This window comes from Trichoderma aggressivum (assembly GCF_033847375.1).
Source record: "Trichoderma aggressivum f. europaeum strain CBS 100526 chromosome Unknown scaffold_010, whole genome shotgun sequence".
Classification (NCBI taxonomy): domain Eukaryota; kingdom Fungi; phylum Ascomycota; class Sordariomycetes; order Hypocreales; family Hypocreaceae; genus Trichoderma; species Trichoderma aggressivum.
In genome coordinates, this window is record NW_026946376.1 from 476,388 (window position 1) to 494,430 (window position 18,043).

Genomic DNA, 18,043 nt, shown 5'->3' on the forward strand with positions numbered 1-18,043 from the left:
GCCCAAAATGTGTGATGTGGTATTCAACATCATTAAGCTCATCAAGCATCTAAGCTACGCCCTACAACGCTAAATTAAGAGGCGGATCGATTTACCGTTTTTGGCATCTTTCTAGTCTGGCCTACTTCCTAAAAAAGCCCTTACAAAGCGTCTGCTACATAAACTTCACCAATGAATATGCTCAGGCTGTGGAGGAGCTTCCCCGATTTACTAGTGAAATACGATTCTGGTGTGATGCGATTTACCGCGCGGCATGAGTCAGCGCGCGCGCAGCTGATTTATAAGGGTGAATAACAGAGAATGTATTCAGGCACTCATATGCCGCCTTGTTTCCCCTCTTGTTTGATAACATGGCAGAGTTTCTTGTTTCTTGCGGCAATTGTGTTTATTCATTGTGAATCATTTGCACCAAAATGGTGAGTATCATGGCATCGCTCCGTGCGATGAGATATTCGACTTACATCTCTCAAATGGGTTGGCATGCCACAATAGAGAACATTGCTAATATTTCCACCATTGAAACAGTCCAACGGCAATATTACTAGTAACTGGAAGAGCTTTTCCGACAAGTCTGGTAACTTCCAGCGGCCCCCTGCCGTCCTCCGTGAGAAAGTCTCCAAAGAATCTGGAGCCAAATTTCCAGCAGAGAAGGGCAGATATCACCTCTATGTCAGCTATGCTTGTCCCTGGGTCTGTCACCATTCCACGATTCCAATTTCTTCGTGTCAAAACTCATCTAAGTAATAGGCGCATCGAATTTTGATTGCTCGAAAACTCAAGGGTCTAGAAGACATCATCCCATTCACATCTGTGCACTGGTATTTGAAGGACGGCGGTAACTAGCGACTCTTGACCCTGGGACACTACAAACGACTAATCGTTTTACAGGATGGCGCTTTGCAACTGCCGAAGATACAGACGCCGAAGGAGACAATGTTATACCAGACCCGCTTCATGAAGGCTTTACTCATCTGCGACAAGTTTACTACGAGACTGATCCTGACTACCAAGCCCGGTTCAGTGTCCCAGTGTTGTATGACAAGATCCAAAAAGTCATTGTAAACAACGAGAGTAGCGAAATCCTCCGCATGTTTGGCACAGAGGTTGGCTTCTAATGATTATTTCTCTGTCAATGTATATAACACGAGCTGACATCTATCCACCCCCAGTTTGACGACATCATCGACGAAAAGTATCGCAACGTTGTTCTATACCCCGAAGCACTCCAGGGCCAGATTGACGAGGTCCATTCTTGGCATTACGATAACATTAATAACGGCGTGTATAAATGCGGTGTTGCGTCGACGCAGGAAGCTTACGAGCGTGCCGTTACCGAGCTTTTCGAGGCCTTGGATAAGTGCGAAGAGCACTTGGCATCCACTGAGGGGCCGTTTTGGTTTGGAAAGAATCTCACAGAAGTTGACGTTAGACTGTAAGTTAGCGTCAAATGCCTCCGTTTTGGGATAGACGAAGCAAATGCTGACATGAAGGTTACAGCTATGTCACAATCATTCGGTTTGATGTACGTGGTATTCATTTGTTCCAGGTTTACTCCATCTCTCAAAGATGAATGTAAAGATAATTCATGAACACATTGCTAACAGCTATGCAGCCCGTATATGTCCAACACTTCAAGTGCAACATTCGAGACATCCGCTCCGGCTACCCGCACATTCACAAATGGTTGCGAAACCTCTACTGGAACGTCGCGGGTTTCAAAGAAACCACCAACTTCCTGCACATTAAAAATCACTACACTAAGAGCCATACTCCCATCAATCCTCTTTCAATTACTCCCGTTGGGCCACTTCCGCACATCTTGCCTCTGGACGAGGAAGTTGCTGCTGTAAAAGCGAGCGTGTAACTGATCGTTATTGGACAATTGCTGGAGTGCTTGCTAGTACACATATAGCTAGTGGGGGGTTTTCAGCCAGCATCTTTGAATTGAACGATTGGCTGTCCTTGACTCCGTACCACTGCCTTGCACTGCCTAATCTTGAGTTGACAGATGCGCCAGTTAGAAGCGAGAACAACCAGGTCAGCTCGTAGATCAGCTCGCCTCTTCACCGAGCTGAAGGAGAACTAGGTAGCATCTACCAGGCTACCCAGCGTATGCAGGTCTATTTCTTTAAGGATTGCTACCTGCCATTCGTACGGTGAAAATCCGCCGGTCTGACCGAATGCGTTGAAAGCCACAGCGACTTCTCCACTAATTAGGCACTCTGACAGGGGGCTGCCATCTTCAGCTTCAGCAAATGTAGGACGGATCGGTCCGCTTTACCTTATGTGTATACGAATCATCACAGAAGCAGTTACCAAACTAGCAATACGGAACTAAATCAACAAGGTGTTACACAGGGTGAATGCTCGAATCTCAGTGTGGCATGTCCCGCGAGAGGCGGAACAGGTCTGTCTTCAACCTCGATGCCTGAAGAATTTCCATATAAATAGATGGGCATCGCATCTCTCTTCAATGTCTATAGTACAAGCTCTCTGAGTCTTTTACAACTTGACAACAATCCTCCTTTATTCTCACTATGCCTTCTCTAAGCAATCTCAAAGTTCTTCCCGTTGATCTTGATAAAGACTGGGATGGAGTCTTTGGCAGTTTTTGGAAATCATGGAGCATTCCAAGACAAGCCCCAATGGTAGTCACATTCCCTCACATCGGTGAAGGTGGCCCAAAAGAAGCTGCAGCTTTTGCAGTAAAGAAGGCTCAGTACCTTGCTGCTGCACGTACTAGTCCCGGACAGATGTGGTTCAAGCTCGTCGACACGGAAAAGTCACCGCCACTCATTGTAGGAGGCTGCTGCGTGACTCATTGGAGGGACGAAGAGCATCCGAGGAATATGCCTGATACTCCTCATTACGGATTTGAGCCGGGGTCACAGCTCCGTATGATGTCTGAGCAGTTGTATGGACAGTTGGATGTGTGGCACCGCCGAGCGATGAAGGGACGAGAGCACATTTGTAAGTCGCGACCATGATATCCATGCTGGTGAGTTTTACTGATTCTTGGGCTTTGCAATTATCTAGATGGCCAAGCCATGTGGATCCTCCCTGAATACCGCAGCCTTCACGCTGCGCCGCTCCTTACGGGCAAATATGAGTCCTTGCTTGACGAGTTTGACGTCGAGGGGTATACCGAATGTGTCCAACTGAGCAGGGGCACGCTCGAAAGAGCCGGGTCTATCCTTTTGAACATTATCAATTTTCCAATGAAAGTTGAGAACCCAAGCGATGAGACCAGGGATTTGATGGAGGACTTTTCATCTGAACCGTTATATTTGATGTGGAGGCCGAGGAATAGTGACAAAGGCACAGATGTTACACCTCCCTCTGTAGGACTGAGGCATTCTAAGCTATAAGGAGGCTTCTGGAATTTTATCGTGTACTCTGTATATAAGTTTCATTACCGGACTGAGATCTCTCATAGGAGCGGGTTTATTTTTTACTGGTCTGAAATAATGAACGCTGTACCGTTTACGTTTATACAGACATACCAATGCATTTGAGCGGTGTGATGTATAAGAAAATCAAGTTTTTTCCATCCCTTTAGAGGAGTTTGCCACCGCCCATCCCCTACCTACCTGCATCAAATTCGGCAGGACTCAACACTCCGAGTCGCATAGCATTGCGGATCTGTTTATGTTTCATGTGCACAGCCAAGACACCATGAGTCTGCATACAAAGGAGGCAATGTCTGTTTAGCGACATGATCCTGATCCTTTAGTCTCATGGAGATGCTGGTCGCGTGTGGCATCCAAGACCTCAAGCGTATGGAACAAACACGGCTCTTGGCCCAGCCCTATTCGCTGTGCTTTCCAACAATCCCTGACCTATAATTGGCACAATAGAGCGGCAGAAAGAATAGAATCGGTGGGGTCCTATTGTAATGCCACTGCTTTGTTAACGCCATGTGGCTACCAAACATGCACTGCCGCTTACAATGCGCCGTTTTAAATGCCTACAGGATCGGTGGCGTTTCGTTTCAACATGCCGTTGTACATTTGAAATCACGTAAGACATACGATTAAACATTCTCATATTTTAAAAGGGCCCAGCCCTACTTTGCGTCTACAAGTGTATAGGTATCAGTTGATCTTTGTCCGCTTGAGCCATGGGTTGTTTGATAGACTTTCTTCACTTGATGGTGCGGCTTTGCTGTCAGATTAAGAGGATCAGGCGTGTTCTTTTGTCTGCTGAAAGATAACTTGGGAAAGTAGAAGTGAATATTTAAATAAACCCATTACTTTTTGGACGACCATGGCATTTTCTCTTATGAAATACTCGGAGACACACGTACTTACTGATGCCTCTCTACTTACAGTATTTGCAAGCACAGACATCCGTATTCAAGCATATTAACGGTCAGAGAGCTATACACATTATGTCTCTTGCTCGACCAGCACCCTATAGCATAACCGGCCGCGGAAACAATCGGCCTGTGTAGCCTTAGGAACCACGGTATCAAAGTGAGCCATAGGCACGTTCAGCTTACGATCAACCGATCTCATCTACCTGTCTATACGTGACTTATAGGAGGGCAGCGATAAAGTGCAGTGGCAATATCGCGGCGGCGAATAAATGTCCAGCCAGTGCGAACCTTTGCAGCACAGACCTTTTCCCGTCGAGGCATCTCCAGAACGTCCCGGGATGTCTCAGTGAGCTTAATGTTTAGCAACACGACTCCCTGCTATACAAATGGAATCACTCGTAAAGTCCATAGCGAATGAAAAGATCAAGAAATATGGCACATGATTGGTCACCATACTTGGAATCTGTGTAATTGCTTCAATAATGTCCTTTGGTGTTTAGTTGAGGGACCACTTGAAGCATTTGGCATCGAGTGGGGACGGGAACGGGTTTAACTATTGCCCGATCCCCGCCAACTTTTCCTCTATGAATCCAGATTTTTTTTTTTTCGCTTTTCCCAATTTCCTTGCTTCCTTCATCAACCTCAATTTCTTCCTCTCGTCTTTGCAATTTCGTTTCAGCCTTTTTGTGCGCACCCGATACTCGAGTTATCGGCACTACTACAGCTAGCAGCAGTATCTTCATCAATGAGATATACATGTTTCCCCCTTTGCGCCTAACCGGTCTCGTGCCTCGTGCCTCGTGCGACTCGTGAATTTTCTTTTTTTTTTCCTTCTTTGGTGGCACATTCGAAGCTTTAGCGATCCTCTTTTCTCCGTGGTCGCCAGAGTCAATATGATGCCTATATAAACCCTTTTCTCTGTCGTGTTACAAAGTCTCAGCGTTTGCAATGAGGAACTTTGCGTCAAAATTCTACGAGATACATTCTTCCACACAATTTCCATGTTTTTCTTTCTTTCTTGGTTTTCGCCATGTCGAGACCACGTGGGGCGTAGGGTTATTCTCTCTATTATCAAACTGCCTCTAGCGCCATCTATGAAGTCTTCTTCTCGTCCGTAGTGCTCGTCTCCTTGCTCTTCTCCTCGGCGGGAGCTGTAACGGGCGTTTCTGGCTGCTTTGAGCCCAAAACGAGCTTGAAGATGAAGGTCAAGATGTCGCTCAGCAGTGTGACGATGCCTGCGCAAGCGAGCTGCCACGATGCGATGCTGACGCTCCCCAGGGGAGCACGCGGGAACGAGATGATCCACTCGGCGTAGTAAGGGAACCAGCCATGCGGCAGCCAGAACATGGGCTCGGTGGCGTACCAGAAGGGAATAATGTATTGCGGCGCGCGAGTAAGGAGGAAGCGCAAGGCTGTGAGGGCGCTGTCGAACTTGGAGCGGGCGGAATCGAGTCCCTTTTCTACACATGTAAACGCACGGAACACCGGTCAGTATTTCGGTCGTAGGTACACAAGGGAGATGCATAATGTCTCGGGGGATGCGAGAGATGTACGCACTCGATGCCTCAAGCTGCTCGAGGAGCTTGTCGTGCTTGCGCCTCAGCTTTGCCCACTTTGCAAACTCGTCCTGGCTGCTCGTGGCGTTCATCTCCCGCCGCACGGCAAGATAGTCGGCTTGGACTGTTCGCTGCTCGGCGGCGGCTTTGGAGGTCGGCACGGGGAGGAAGTTGATGAGGGTCCAGAGCTGCGCAAAGAGTATTAGCACCAAATGGCCAGGGATTTTGCACGGAAGAGATCCCAGGGGCTATGGTCGAGCCGTACCAGGTCGTTGATCTTGGCCGCACCGACGGCGTTGATGAAGCTCACGGTGGCCTCGACGAGGAAGACGATGAGCATGAGGGAAGCCATCTTGACAGCGACGAAGTAGCTTTGCGAAAAGTGTAACACGGTGATGCTGATTCCCACTGCCGCTTTCTCTCAAACTGCGGCAAAGGCGAAGCTCTGCTCTGCTTGTGGCTCGTGGTTGAAGGTTGGACAGGTGACTCTGCAGCTTCGACTTTGGCCAGCTGGACAAGAACGACGTATGTCATAACCCCGAGCTATTGCATGTGGGCTGTCTGCCGTGCTCCGACTCCACCATGCACTTACCCTGCACTAACCTTGAAAGCGATACAAAATACACGCGTTGAATCGACAAAACGACGTGGGTTTTTCCAATGTCGAGAGCTTTGGATGACGATGTCAAGAGGGCAATTGAGCATGGCGACCATGAGCAGGTTTTCACCAGAATCGCGGATGCGCTGTCGCAGCGACTGCCGGAGTTGTTGGAGATTGAACTGCTGGGGCGAAGCCACATGGTCGATGGACAGACGATACTGCTACAAGATGGACCAGCAATAGCGGTGCCAAAGCTACGATTGGTGCAGGCTTTTCTTTATGCCCGCAGGATACTTCGAAAACACGTGGAAGGATTGCGGGATGAGACCAGCGACGATGGGCTCGTGTTGAGAGCGACAACCGTGATGCTCTTGATGGACCCCGAACATCTTACCGCCGCAAACACGAGAAAGAGGCTGCTCCAACACACGATCAAGTCAGGCACAGACATTGAGTCAAGGCTTTACGATGAACAGTACCTGATAGACAGCCTCCTTACAAGCCGCCTCCATCGCCATACGAAATCGCCCACGCTATGGAGCCATCGCCAATGGCTGATGCAGCGCTTCCAAGATGACGGCCTCGAGATAGACGCCACAGACACCATGAAAAGAGTCATCTCGGTAGCCGCCGAGCGACACCCACGCAACTACTACGCCTGGCTTCACGCGCGGTACCTGACCAAGGCCGTGTCCGAGAAGACGGCGTCGCGAGGGGACAAGGACAACAACCTCCCGGGCGTGCTAGACAACCTCTCGGGCATGCTGGACGCGGCGAAGAAATGGGCCATGGCCCACCACGACGACATCTCCGGGTGGGCGTTTCTCATGTTCTTCCTGGACCGGCACCCGGAATACGCGGCGTCGGTTGTTAGCGAGGCGACGAGGCTGGCGGCTTCATTTCACTGGCGGAATGAGTCTGTGTGGTATTTTTTTAGAAACATTGCGGCGAGGCCTTGGTGTGACAGGGTTTGCCGGGAAGGGGTCGAGTCTACGAGGCTGGCGCTGCTGAGCGGCGTGGAGGAAAAGTCGGATGGAGCGAGATTCTTGGAACAGGCATCGAGTTGGATCCGGACCTATAATTCCGCAGCTGTATAAGCGATGAGGAGGAGAGAGAGAGAGAGAGAGAGAGAGAGAGAGAGATATGGATAAGGCGCCGGTTATTTTGTCTTCCCATTTGGTCAGTAAGAACTTTAAAACCTCTTTTCCCACTCCTATGCACGAAAGAAATCGAGCCATAGCGTTCAAGGGTTAGGGGGGATGATGTGGCTGTGAGCAAGGCCAGAGTCTCCGCGTTTGGACATAGTTTAATAAGGTGCACCGTGCTGAATGCCGGGGTTGTTTACTCGAGGCACGTCAATCCTTGATTTTTTTCTTCTTCTCCAGCCGATACCAGCTCTTTTTCCTTGGGCCTACCTGCAGTTCCGTAGCTGCGGTGATTTGGGATTCAGGTAGGTATGCCGGAAAGATTAAGACCAGCATCGGCCGCATTCCAAAGCCGGGGTTGGTCATTCACTGGGAGCTTGATGTCCGTAAACTGCCGAAAGACGGTGGATGACGAGGATATTGACGCATGAGACTTGTCTGCCGAGTTAATTTACGTAAGGAGAGATGTGACCGGATGAGCTTTGACAGATGGAAGGATTAGAGATGCATGAATCTAGGAATTTGATGGCGAGCGGCGTTGAGGAGACCTTTTCCGGGGCGCCAAGCCGACGGGGGGTGTTGAGCAAGCAGCGGCATTGAAGAAGAGAAGCGAGAATGAGGGTGGGGAGGGGGAAGAAGACAAGCGAAAATGCAATGCATGGAGTTGAGGCTCTAAGAAAAGGATTAAGCTACTGCTATTTTAGAAAAGAGCGCGGAGATGAGAAGAACGTAGACGAGCTGGACAAGTAAACGAGATTGTCTTCAGCGTGAATGGCGACAGCAACAGCCGGAAGATTGAATAGGCTCAATCACTAGGTACTCCGTACGAGCACATCCGATCAGCTAGGTACTCCGTAGATGCATGTAGAACAAGATCGTGGAAATTGTGGCAGCATAACTCCGTAGCGCGCGGACGCGGGTGTAAGTCCCAAGTCCCAAGGCCTGGGTGATCGGGCCTTTGGAGATGAATCCTGGCGCTAGCTCCATGATCTACAGAGCCGTTGCCCCGACACAGCAGCTCCAGAACAGGCGTCAACTGATATCAGATGTTACAGACTGGGAGGCAAGGTGGTATCAATGTCGAGCAAGTATAGAGACAAGTACGGCTTGTACAGGCACACGGGTGATGCAGCCAACCGCATTGTGAGTGGCAGACTCGGGATTCATCGCAAAGAGGAATGGGAAAAAAAGAGAAAGAAAGAAAAAGAAAAGAAAAGAAAGCTGAAGACACACATGATTGAAGTCGACGTGTATGGCCGTGATTGGCAATTCCCGCCTCGCGCACGCCGCAGCTGCAGATGACAGGCTGGATCGTGAGACTTTTTCTTGTCATCTCCCTGCTTCTGACTCGCTTCAGCAGCCACATCGACATCTCCATCGACATCTCCATCGACATTGATAGGAGGTACGGATGGATGGTCGAAGTGCGACATGCAGATGGTGGTACATGGACTCACAGCCGGTCCTTGGCGCCGTTGCAAGTACACATATGTAATGATTGACACACATGAAACCAAAGCACATACGTGCATTAGCACGTGCAGAGGCCGCAGGTGAGCTTCCAAGTCTTCCATGCATTGGCGAAGTTCGATCTGCGCATCGGCAAAGGTGCAGGGCGAGGGTTCAGTGGACTGGACGGGTTTGGGGCTAGGCTCAGGCGCTGGAGGGGTGCTGGGGCCGGATGGGGATTGGCGGCCTCGAGCGCTGGAGGCTTTCCATGTTTCGTTTAGTAGCGGCCCGCTCGGCTACCTAGGCACAGGTCGCCCTGCCTGCGGATGGGATGGGCGATTTTAGAGGGCGAAAAAGCCGAGCGGCAGCGGCGGTTCGAGGGGGGGCGTTGAAACGAAACGACGAACGACAAGCGAGAGACATGAGATGAGATATGATTTGCGCCGCATCTCCAGGTGTCTGAATTGTTGATTTGATTTTCTTTGATTTTAGTTTTGGTTTTGGTTTTCCGCATCTCGGGTAGAACAGAGACGATGCAGGGACGGACTGGCGTAATTCCGCCGTTTGGTGTCAATGGGTCAATCCTCGGTTCCCAACGGCCATCCATTACCCAGTAGCTTCCATGCGGCACTCGAGATGACATCCAGAGGCAAAAGACAGGCTGTCATGTGTTGCAGCAACATCAAAGTATTATCCCAAGAAAGAAAACACTGAAGCCATTCACGTCACTGCAGAGCCGAGCTTCGTCTTTCCACTGGCTCATCTGAGACTCGAGTTTGCTGCAAGTGTTGATGCTAGTCTGAGCCGCATTTTGGGGGGAGTTTTAGTCTGCTGTAGTGCAAGGGTTAGAGGGGCCCCCATTTGAGCTCCAGCTGCCCTCTTGGTCTCTTAGCCTCTTAGTAGATGCTACTCGTACTTGACATCCAGACAGATCCTTGCCGTTGTCTCGGGCGGTGGTTTTCTTGCGTCTGGTCGTTTGCTCTAGCGACACAGCACTCACTTGGCTCCAAGCGGGTTGGTTGGCATGCGGATCAGTTGGAGTTGGTTGAATGGTTTGCAGCAGACCGAACAGCCAACCCTGGTACTGCAACGACTTCATTTCGATTTGATGCCAGCATGGAGCCTCGTTGATACTCCGGCAATCCAGTATCGTGGGATGGAGCCTTGAGCGGCGCCGCTTCGAGCTTAGCAGCCTCGAGCCAATGCAACCCGATTCAGTTCCAGTTAAACTGGTGGTGTGCTCTCAACCTGGGTCTGGGACTGTATCGAATCAGTGGCCATCGCTCAATCCAGGCCCCGGAACGTGCTAAGCAGGGCATGACCTCCACTGGATGCAACGTGAGGTAATACGCAGCAAACCCGCATGCCATGCACGATACGATACGATAGATGAAGGAAGCGCCACGCCACGGAGAGAAAAGACACGATGCGAGACGAAACATCATGTCCCGATTGACGAGCAGACGACGATGCGGACAGAGTCCGATTCGAGACAGGGCTTGCAGCGAGGCTTGCGGAAAGGACAGCAGGTGATGCACCATCAGGGCCATCAGCTGCAAGAGTTTCCAACCAGAGAAGAAAAAAAGACGGATGAGGCGTTCGCCGGGTCATGTTCATGTTGGTACCGCCGCCGCTGGTGTCGGTACCTGTACAAGCCCGCTCGCGCATTTTCCCCGCGCTAGAACCCGCAAGACCGCCAAAACTGTCTGTGTCCTGCGCGGCCGGCGGGTTTTTTGGTAGCGCCTTGGTTTTAGTACTTGTAGTGACAGGGCCGCCCCGAGGGTTTCATTAATTTGGACATCTCGCTTCCATCTCCCTAGCTCTGCTCCTTTCTGAACACACTCCACAAAAGCGACGTTCGATTATTCCAGGGCAATCTGCTGCGTTGCTTTTAGCGTCCGTTGGCCTCGATAAGGGCCTCGTCCAATTTCTATCCAAGCTTGAACTTGACTTATCTTTCCTCGCCTCCCCTCATCTCATCGCCGCCATCGCCATTCCTCCTCCTCCTCCTCCTTCTACCTCTCCTCCTCTACTCTCCTCCTCCTCCTCCTCCTCCTACCCATATAGACTTGCCATTTCCTTTTAGTCTTTTCCCCCTCATCTCTTTTACTTATTTAATCATTTTGCTTATTTTATCATTTGTTTCCCCCCATTGCTATCCGTCGCGTTTAGCGGGCTGCAGCTCATCGTCTATCCTTTAATATTAGCGCATCGTTCCTTGTTTTTGCTTGTCCTGGCATTTGCATAAGCTAATCGGCTTCCTCTTCCGATTTCCCTCGTCTCAACTGCGATACCGATCCGACTGTCCGATTCGAATCCATCTGCAGCATCTTGTCTCTCCCCTGTCTGAATTTGACCTTCCCTCTCCGTCCAAGTACTCGTTGCATCTGCTCTGCTCGCCATCCTCGAATTTGTCGCCATCCAAAATCCCCCCCTCCAATTGTTTTGCTCCTCTCCAGTAATCTGGCAATGTTATATGCGTAATTTCTAATCACCTAATAACTTGACTCCCCGGGCTTCTCGAGCCCCAAACCGCTGCTTCTTAATTCAACATGCGCCCAAATACCGTCCTGCTGGCGCCGCTGGCTTTGTATGCGTCGGGCGCCCTTGCGTTCTATCCGTATACGCCGCCGTGGCTGAAGGAGCTCGAAGATCACAATGCTGGTGAGGCAAAGAGGAGTGTGGAAAATGGCATGACATTCGACATCAGACGAAGAGCATCCAGACGTGTAAGTCCAAGTCGAAAACCTCACACGGCGCTTATGCATGCATGCTGACCAACCATGATTCGCCAGGCTCCTGCATCGCAAGAACAAAAGGCTGCATGGCAAGCGGCTTTGCTGGCTCACAAATACAACGAACGTAGCCCCTCGAATACCGATTCCAAGCATGATTCGAATCTCTCCAAACGAGGCAACCAGTTCCATATCATGGAGGCTGTTGACCCCAAAACCCCAAAGACTGCGGGGCTCGACCAGGACGGAACCGATTATTCGTATTTCGTGGAGGCATTGCTTGGTTCTGGGAAGACCAAGCTCTACATGCTGCTCGACACCGGAGCTGGTTCGAGCTGGGTCATGGGCACCGACTGCACATCGGAAGCCTGCTCGTTGCATGACTCCTTCGGACCCAAGGATTCGACTACACTAAAGTCCAGTTCAAAGGATTTCTCCATCGCCTATGGGTCTGGATCTGTTAGTGGTTCGCTGGTCACCGACACCATCGAAGTGGCAGGCATGAGCTTGTCATATCAGTTTGGTTTGGCCACCAATACCTCTTCGGACTTTGTGCACTTTGCCTTTGATGGCATTCTCGGCATGTCCATGAACAGTGGTGCCAATGAGAATTTCCTATCGGCGTTGGAGGGTGCTGGCATGCTGAGCTCGAGCATCTTCTCTGTCGCATTGGCTCGAGCATCTGATAATTACAACGACGGCGAGGTCACTTTTGGTGCCACAAACCCTTCCAGGTACACCGGCGCCATCACGTATACCTCCATCCCCACTGGTAACGACTGGACCATCCCGTTAGACGACATGTCCTACAACGGCAAGAAGGGCGGTGCTGGTGGCATCAATGCCTACATTGATACCGGCACCTCCTACATGTTCGGCCCGGCAAAGAATGTCAAGGCTCTTCACTCTGTCATTGATGGAGCGCAGAGCTCAGACGGTGTCACTTGGACAGTTCCCTGCGACACCACTACCCCCTTGGTCGTCACCTTTTCCGGTGTTGATCATGCCATCTCCAGCGAGGACTGGATCTCCCCCAAGGATAGCACCGGAAAGTGCACCAGCAACGTCTACGGCTATGAGGTAGTCCAGGGATCCTGGCTCTTTGGCGACACATTCCTGAAGAACGTCTACGCCGTCTTCGACAAGGACCAGAAGCGAATTGGTGAGTTTCTTTTTGCGAATATATGACCTGCCAGACCCAACGGAATACTAACTGGATTTAGGATTTGCCAAGCGTACCGGCTCCTCCACCGGCAACAAAAGTATCGCTACGGCCACGGATACGAGCGTTGCCTCTGCTACTGCAGATAGCACCGGCACAGCTACCTTTGCCCCCCCGTCCTCGACCGAGCCTGCCATGGGCCTCAACGGCCAAGAGGGTACATCCAGCGTAGCCCAGCCCACTCAAACCACTGGCTCCTCAGGGGCTGCGTCGCTTCTCCGGAGCGGCAGCCCGACTCTCGTTCTATGTATATTGCCGTTTCTTGTACTGCTGGCATGAAATACTGCCACGCTCAGCATTCACTACTTCAACTTTTTTAATTGTTTGAAAACACCTCGAGATAGTCCCTGGCGACAGCCCATGGAAAAACGTTCCGCCTCACGGCGCGATTTGTGCAGTGATTTGCAGCCTGCACCAATGAGACAGTCTTTTTTTTTTTGAAGCCATTTGAGCATATCCGAATTGAACGCGTCACTCCTTTCCGGCGGATTAGTTGAAAGATACCCCCTCGTATGAGTTTTTGATGGAAAACGGGATGTGAAAACCCTTAGCTGCTCCGATAAGGCTTTATGGCCATGTTTACAGTACATATATACACCAGCGCGGCGTTTCTCAATACAACAAGTACGGGTATTCTGCGAGCATATTGGCGAATTGATGCGCATTCCATTCGTTGAAGTAACATTTTGCGCATTCAAGGCGTTTGAGCAATGAGATCTCGTGTTGGGGTGGCATATACGTCATGTTTGCATTGCATTGTTTGTGTTTGTTGTCACATTGGTCATATCAACGTTTGTATTTTGGTAGTATAGCGTGCTATGTAGTGAAAGCCATCAATGCAGAATCCAGTAAAAGAGAAACAACATTGAAACCATCTCAAAGCTCTCGTGTACACCGCCGTCTCCTGTAGCTCCTGCTGTCAGCCTATCTGATTTATACATCTGTCGGCGGAGAGCCAACATAAATCGTCAGTAGACTTGGGTTCCCGGCCGCAACTGTCCCCGACGCATCCTCATTCCCGTTAGGATTGACGTCGTCGTATGAAAATGCGTAGCCCCTACCATCCAACTGCAATTCATGCACAAGCCGGCTATAATGATTCGTCGGGCTGACCATGTAGTGATGTTCCGATCCCAAACTGGGCTGCACGTGTCCTCCATGGAGGAGAAGCGTCGAACGCACGAATCCCGCGCAGAGACGGGGGACGATGGCAAGGTGAATGGGAGCCTCGTCCTCGTATCGGGCAAAGGGGCCGCCGTTGCAGCCCCAGATGTCGGCTGCCGAGGGCTTGAGGTATAGATGGGGGTCGTTGGCGCAGCGCAGCGTCTCGTCGGCGACGAGGCATGTGACGTTGCCGAATTCGCGTTGGGTGTCGATGATGAGGGGCGTTCTTGAGTAGGTCTCCCAAACTTGGTCGACGTACTTCGTCCAGTACTCTTTGAAGGCGCTTTCGTGGGTGCGATGGTAGTAGTTTGGGGAGATGACGCGGATGGGACGGCCCTTGTCGGACATGACGCACATTCCGAGCCAGTGGTAGTCGTCCCTGAGACTCTGGTCGTAGAGACCGTAGCAGATTCTGGGAACGGCGTCTGGCTGGAGTCCGCGGGTGATTTGGGGAGTTCCTCCGCCTGTGGTCGAGAGGACCATGCTGAGGATGAGCCCGACAAAGTCGACGTAGCTGATGTTGGCGTAGACTGAGCCGTCTTGGGGGTACGTCAGTTCTATGAAGCCCCAGTTGAGGGAGGCGCTGGGATCTTGAGAGTTGAGGGAAGGCTGTACGAGGCCTTCGCCGTCTCCGCGGTCGAGAATGGCAAAGGTGAGATTGCCCTCGCAGAAGTAGATTCTTCCCGAGTTGAGGGGGATGGAGAGGTTGAGGGTGATGGATTCGTTCATGGAGGGGAGAGGAATTGCAATGTCTTGCTTGATCTCGACGGGGAGAGAAGAGCCGCTGGAGCTGGGGTATACGAGGCTGCCGTCTGCGGTGATGAAGACGATGGCGCCGTTCATGTCCAGGCCTTGGATGTAAGCGTTTATGGGGCCGCCACTGAATTTGTTGACGAGCTGTAGAGGTAGAGTATGATTGCTGGACGGCGTGGTTTGGGCGACGTTGGGGTGGTATGTGCCGTTGAGAATGTTGTTGTCGGTGGTTACCACGTCTTGGGGCTGGCCGGGTTCTGCAAGCGTGGCTCCGCGTTCTATAAGGGTTGCATCGGGAGGTGTTATGGACAAGGCTATGCCTGCCATGAGGAATATACTTGCGAATTGCATTGCGATGTTTTGCGAATATTGACAAAGATTTGATATGTTACTGATGTGCTATGTTCTGTGATATGTCCTGAGGGATGATCTTGACATGCTAGGTATTCTTCTTTATGGGATGTACAGAATATGAAGGAGAAGAAAAGATAGGACGGGTAGAGGAGACACTGCTCAAAACTCTATGGAAAAAACTTCCTAAATGTCGCAGGAAACATGGCGGAGGGGTCACATCATATACCTCTGTAATGGTGCTAACTTGGCTGTTTAGCCATTTTTACGAATGAGATGAGGATGGACTGATAGATATAGTTGAGGAGTAAACTTAAAAGGATATACTAGAGGGTTATACGAAGAATATAGTTAAGCTTGTTGTCCTACGCGCGATACGCCATGCCATTGGCACACTATGGAGTAGTAAATAATTTGTGGCAGAAACTTACTATTTGTTGCTTTGGAGATGACAGCGGGAACAAACTTAAGTATCCTCTGGTTCATGTGGCTCCTGCTCTGGGGTGGAACAACTGAACAGTTCCCCTCGTTGGAGCTTAACTCATCGCCGCATATACGTACATTGTAACCAGGGCTGTCCTGAAATTGAACGTGTGGATCAAAGAAAGTTAGGAACATACTTTTCTAGAAAACCTGAAATGTTTAATAGTGGATAGATATATATATAAAGATACGCCACGACGCTTCTCGTGAAAGCTATAAGAAAGTTTGATAAGAGATACAACGAGATGCTATTGACCCACGAGCAATTACAGGTTCGGCACCGGACGAGGCGCAGCAACTGCCTCGTATGCCGCCATGAAACGCAATAATAGCTCTTCTTCGTTTGCTCTAGCCAATATACACAAGCCAAATGGTCGTCCGTTGTAACGCAATTGACCGACAGGCACCGTTGCGAGTGGATAACCTACTGAAGTTAGCAAAATATGCTCCACTCTTGTCTTTCATGAGGTGTTTTTACCTGCTGCGGCCGCGTGTATACACAGAGAACTATCGCCGGGAGCCACGATAAGGTTCACGCCCTGGGTGTCGAAGGCAGTGCTGATTATCTGTTGGCCTACCTGTCGGAGCCCCTTTCGTAACCCCTCAATCTTTGCTGGGTCGTCGTTGCAGCCGAGAGTTTTTTCGAGATCGCCTTGTTCGGTGAATGCTGGAGACATGGAATCTTAGAGATCATCACTCGGTTGTGCTTCTGGCTATGAGAAACTTACGCGGGGGCATTGTTTTTTCGCTGTTTTCTTTGTTGAATTTGACAATATCCTCTGCACTGCGGACTGGGCATTCGTCAAACGACTCGATGAAGCGGAGTATGCCTACGTTTTTAAATTCCCAGACTGATAGGCGTGCGGTTAGCGATGTAGACTTGAGATTTGGGGGACTTGATGCTCACATGCGATGGGCATGATGGCGTCTTCTCCATTCACAGTCAACTCATCGACGTCAGCAATTTTGACAGGGTATTTCAACGAGCAGCCATCTTTCTGAAGGAGTTTGACGACGTTTTCGTAGTCTTCCACCTGTATAAAATTAGACGTAATGAGGACTGGTGCATCACAAGAATTTACTTACCATTTGTTCTGCAGTGCCTTCGTGAGGCGGGCACATCTCCTTCGCCATTTTCCACACGTTGGGGTCCAGAAATCCGACGGATAATCCTTTCCAAGATCCGAAATCTGGAGAATTAAAAGTGCGTTGTAGTAGAATCTCGGCCATTGTTCGCACGTCTGCGGAGCTCTTTGCCATGGGTCCTACGCTGTCAAAGAAGTCCGTCATTGAGTATGTACCAGTGGTATCCAGAGCGCCAGTTGTAACTTTGAGAGAGTAGAGGCCGGCACGCGTCGAAGGGGTGATGATGGATCCGATTGTTTCTGTGCCCATTGCTAGAGGACTAAAGCCAGCTGCCACAGCAACTGCAGAGCCGGTGGAGGATCCTCCTGGGGCCTGGTGCGTATGAGCATCGCCTGTCACGGATTGAATAGGGTGTCAAGGGTTTACTGACCGAGTGTCCTAGTAAGGTTTCATTTTCTTCAATCTTGCCCACGTAGGGAGATAATGTTTGGCCGCCATGGCTGGACCATCCCGGCATCATCTTTGTCGTTTTCATGCCAGCAAACTCCTATCACCATACTCATTAGTATATTACAAAAAACATTCAAGAGTATTCATACCGTCATATTAGCCTTTCCTATGATTATTAGACCAGCATCTATCAGCAACTGCGCAATGGCAGAGTTTTTGCTGGCCCTGGCCCCGACAAACGCCCATGATCCTGCGGTGTTGCTCATCCCAAGATTGGAAGCGGTGATGAAGCTGTCCTATAGGGCAACTCAGCCTATGTACTACCGTAAATAGGGAGTCGAAACAAACATACCTTGAGGACAATCGGGATTCCGTGAAATGGACCACGTACGCTGCCACTGCTGCGCTCTTCATCCAAGGCCGCAGCAGCGCGCAACACTTTATCGCGGGGTGCGGGGGAGATGAGGGCATTAAGAGCTGATTCATGGCGATCTATTTGGTCCAAGCACTGTTGGACAATCTGGACGCTGGTGAGCTTGTTGTCCGCTAGAAGCCGCTGTAGATCCACGGCATTTGTGGTTAAAATATTAAACAGTGAGTCGGGCATTTTGGTATGTTGATTGGCAAATGTTGAGGAGAAACAAACGAGATTGATACCAGAATATAGACTGTAGATCTGACAACTACAGGCGAGATGGTTTAAACAAATATATAACTACATGTAACGTAG

The 18,043-nt window shown here is 50.3% G+C and overlaps 7 protein-coding genes across 7 annotated transcripts; 4 read left to right on the forward strand and 3 right to left on the reverse strand.

Moving 5' to 3' along the window:
• Positions 1-413: 413 nt before the first annotated feature.
• Positions 414-1,864, forward strand: Triagg1_3527 (uncharacterized protein; the record flags this gene model as incomplete). The annotated part of the gene is made up of 7 exons (XM_062897829.1): positions 414-416; positions 526-690; positions 748-835; positions 889-1,103; positions 1,170-1,432; positions 1,498-1,522; positions 1,613-1,864. The coding sequence occupies 7 exons, from the start codon at positions 414-416 to the stop codon at positions 1,862-1,864; spliced, it is 1,011 nt and encodes a 336-aa protein (XP_062757516.1).
• A 673-nt stretch (positions 1,865-2,537) lies between these two features.
• On the forward strand, positions 2,538-3,368 carry Triagg1_3528 (uncharacterized protein; the record flags this gene model as incomplete). The annotated part of the gene is made up of 2 exons (XM_062897830.1): positions 2,538-2,970; positions 3,037-3,368. The coding sequence occupies 2 exons, from the start codon at positions 2,538-2,540 to the stop codon at positions 3,366-3,368; spliced, it is 765 nt and encodes a 254-aa protein (XP_062757517.1).
• Positions 3,369-5,410: 2,042 nt separating this feature from the next.
• Triagg1_3529 (uncharacterized protein) lies at positions 5,411-6,226 on the reverse strand (the record flags this gene model as incomplete). The annotated part of the gene is made up of 3 exons (XM_062897832.1): positions 5,411-5,778; positions 5,876-6,062; positions 6,140-6,226. 3 exons carry the CDS (start codon positions 6,224-6,226, stop codon positions 5,411-5,413), a joined length of 642 nt encoding a protein of 213 aa, XP_062757518.1.
• A 308-nt stretch (positions 6,227-6,534) lies between these two features.
• On the forward strand, positions 6,535-7,556 carry Triagg1_3530 (uncharacterized protein; the record flags this gene model as incomplete). The annotated part of the gene is made up of 2 exons (XM_062897833.1): positions 6,535-7,400; positions 7,457-7,556. The coding sequence occupies 2 exons, from the start codon at positions 6,535-6,537 to the stop codon at positions 7,554-7,556; spliced, it is 966 nt and encodes a 321-aa protein (XP_062757519.1).
• Positions 7,557-11,621: 4,065 nt separating this feature from the next.
• On the forward strand, positions 11,622-13,305 carry Triagg1_3531 (uncharacterized protein; the record flags this gene model as incomplete). Its single annotated transcript, XM_062897834.1, has 3 exons — positions 11,622-11,798; positions 11,865-12,966; positions 13,028-13,305. The coding sequence occupies 3 exons, from the start codon at positions 11,622-11,624 to the stop codon at positions 13,303-13,305; spliced, it is 1,557 nt and encodes a 518-aa protein (XP_062757520.1).
• Positions 13,306-13,959: 654 nt separating this feature from the next.
• On the reverse strand, positions 13,960-15,294 carry Triagg1_3532 (CAZyme family GH64; the record flags this gene model as incomplete). Its single annotated transcript, XM_062897835.1, has 1 exon — positions 13,960-15,294. One exon carries the CDS (start codon positions 15,292-15,294, stop codon positions 13,960-13,962), a length of 1,335 nt encoding a protein of 444 aa, XP_062757521.1.
• Positions 15,295-16,043: 749 nt separating this feature from the next.
• On the reverse strand, positions 16,044-17,920 carry Triagg1_3533 (uncharacterized protein; the record flags this gene model as incomplete). Its single annotated transcript, XM_062897836.1, has 8 exons — positions 16,044-16,201; positions 16,256-16,444; positions 16,506-16,628; positions 16,685-16,811; positions 16,864-17,235; positions 17,294-17,410; positions 17,463-17,609; positions 17,666-17,920. The coding sequence occupies 8 exons, from the start codon at positions 17,918-17,920 to the stop codon at positions 16,044-16,046; spliced, it is 1,488 nt and encodes a 495-aa protein (XP_062757522.1).
• Between the last annotated feature and the right edge of the window lie 123 nt (positions 17,921-18,043).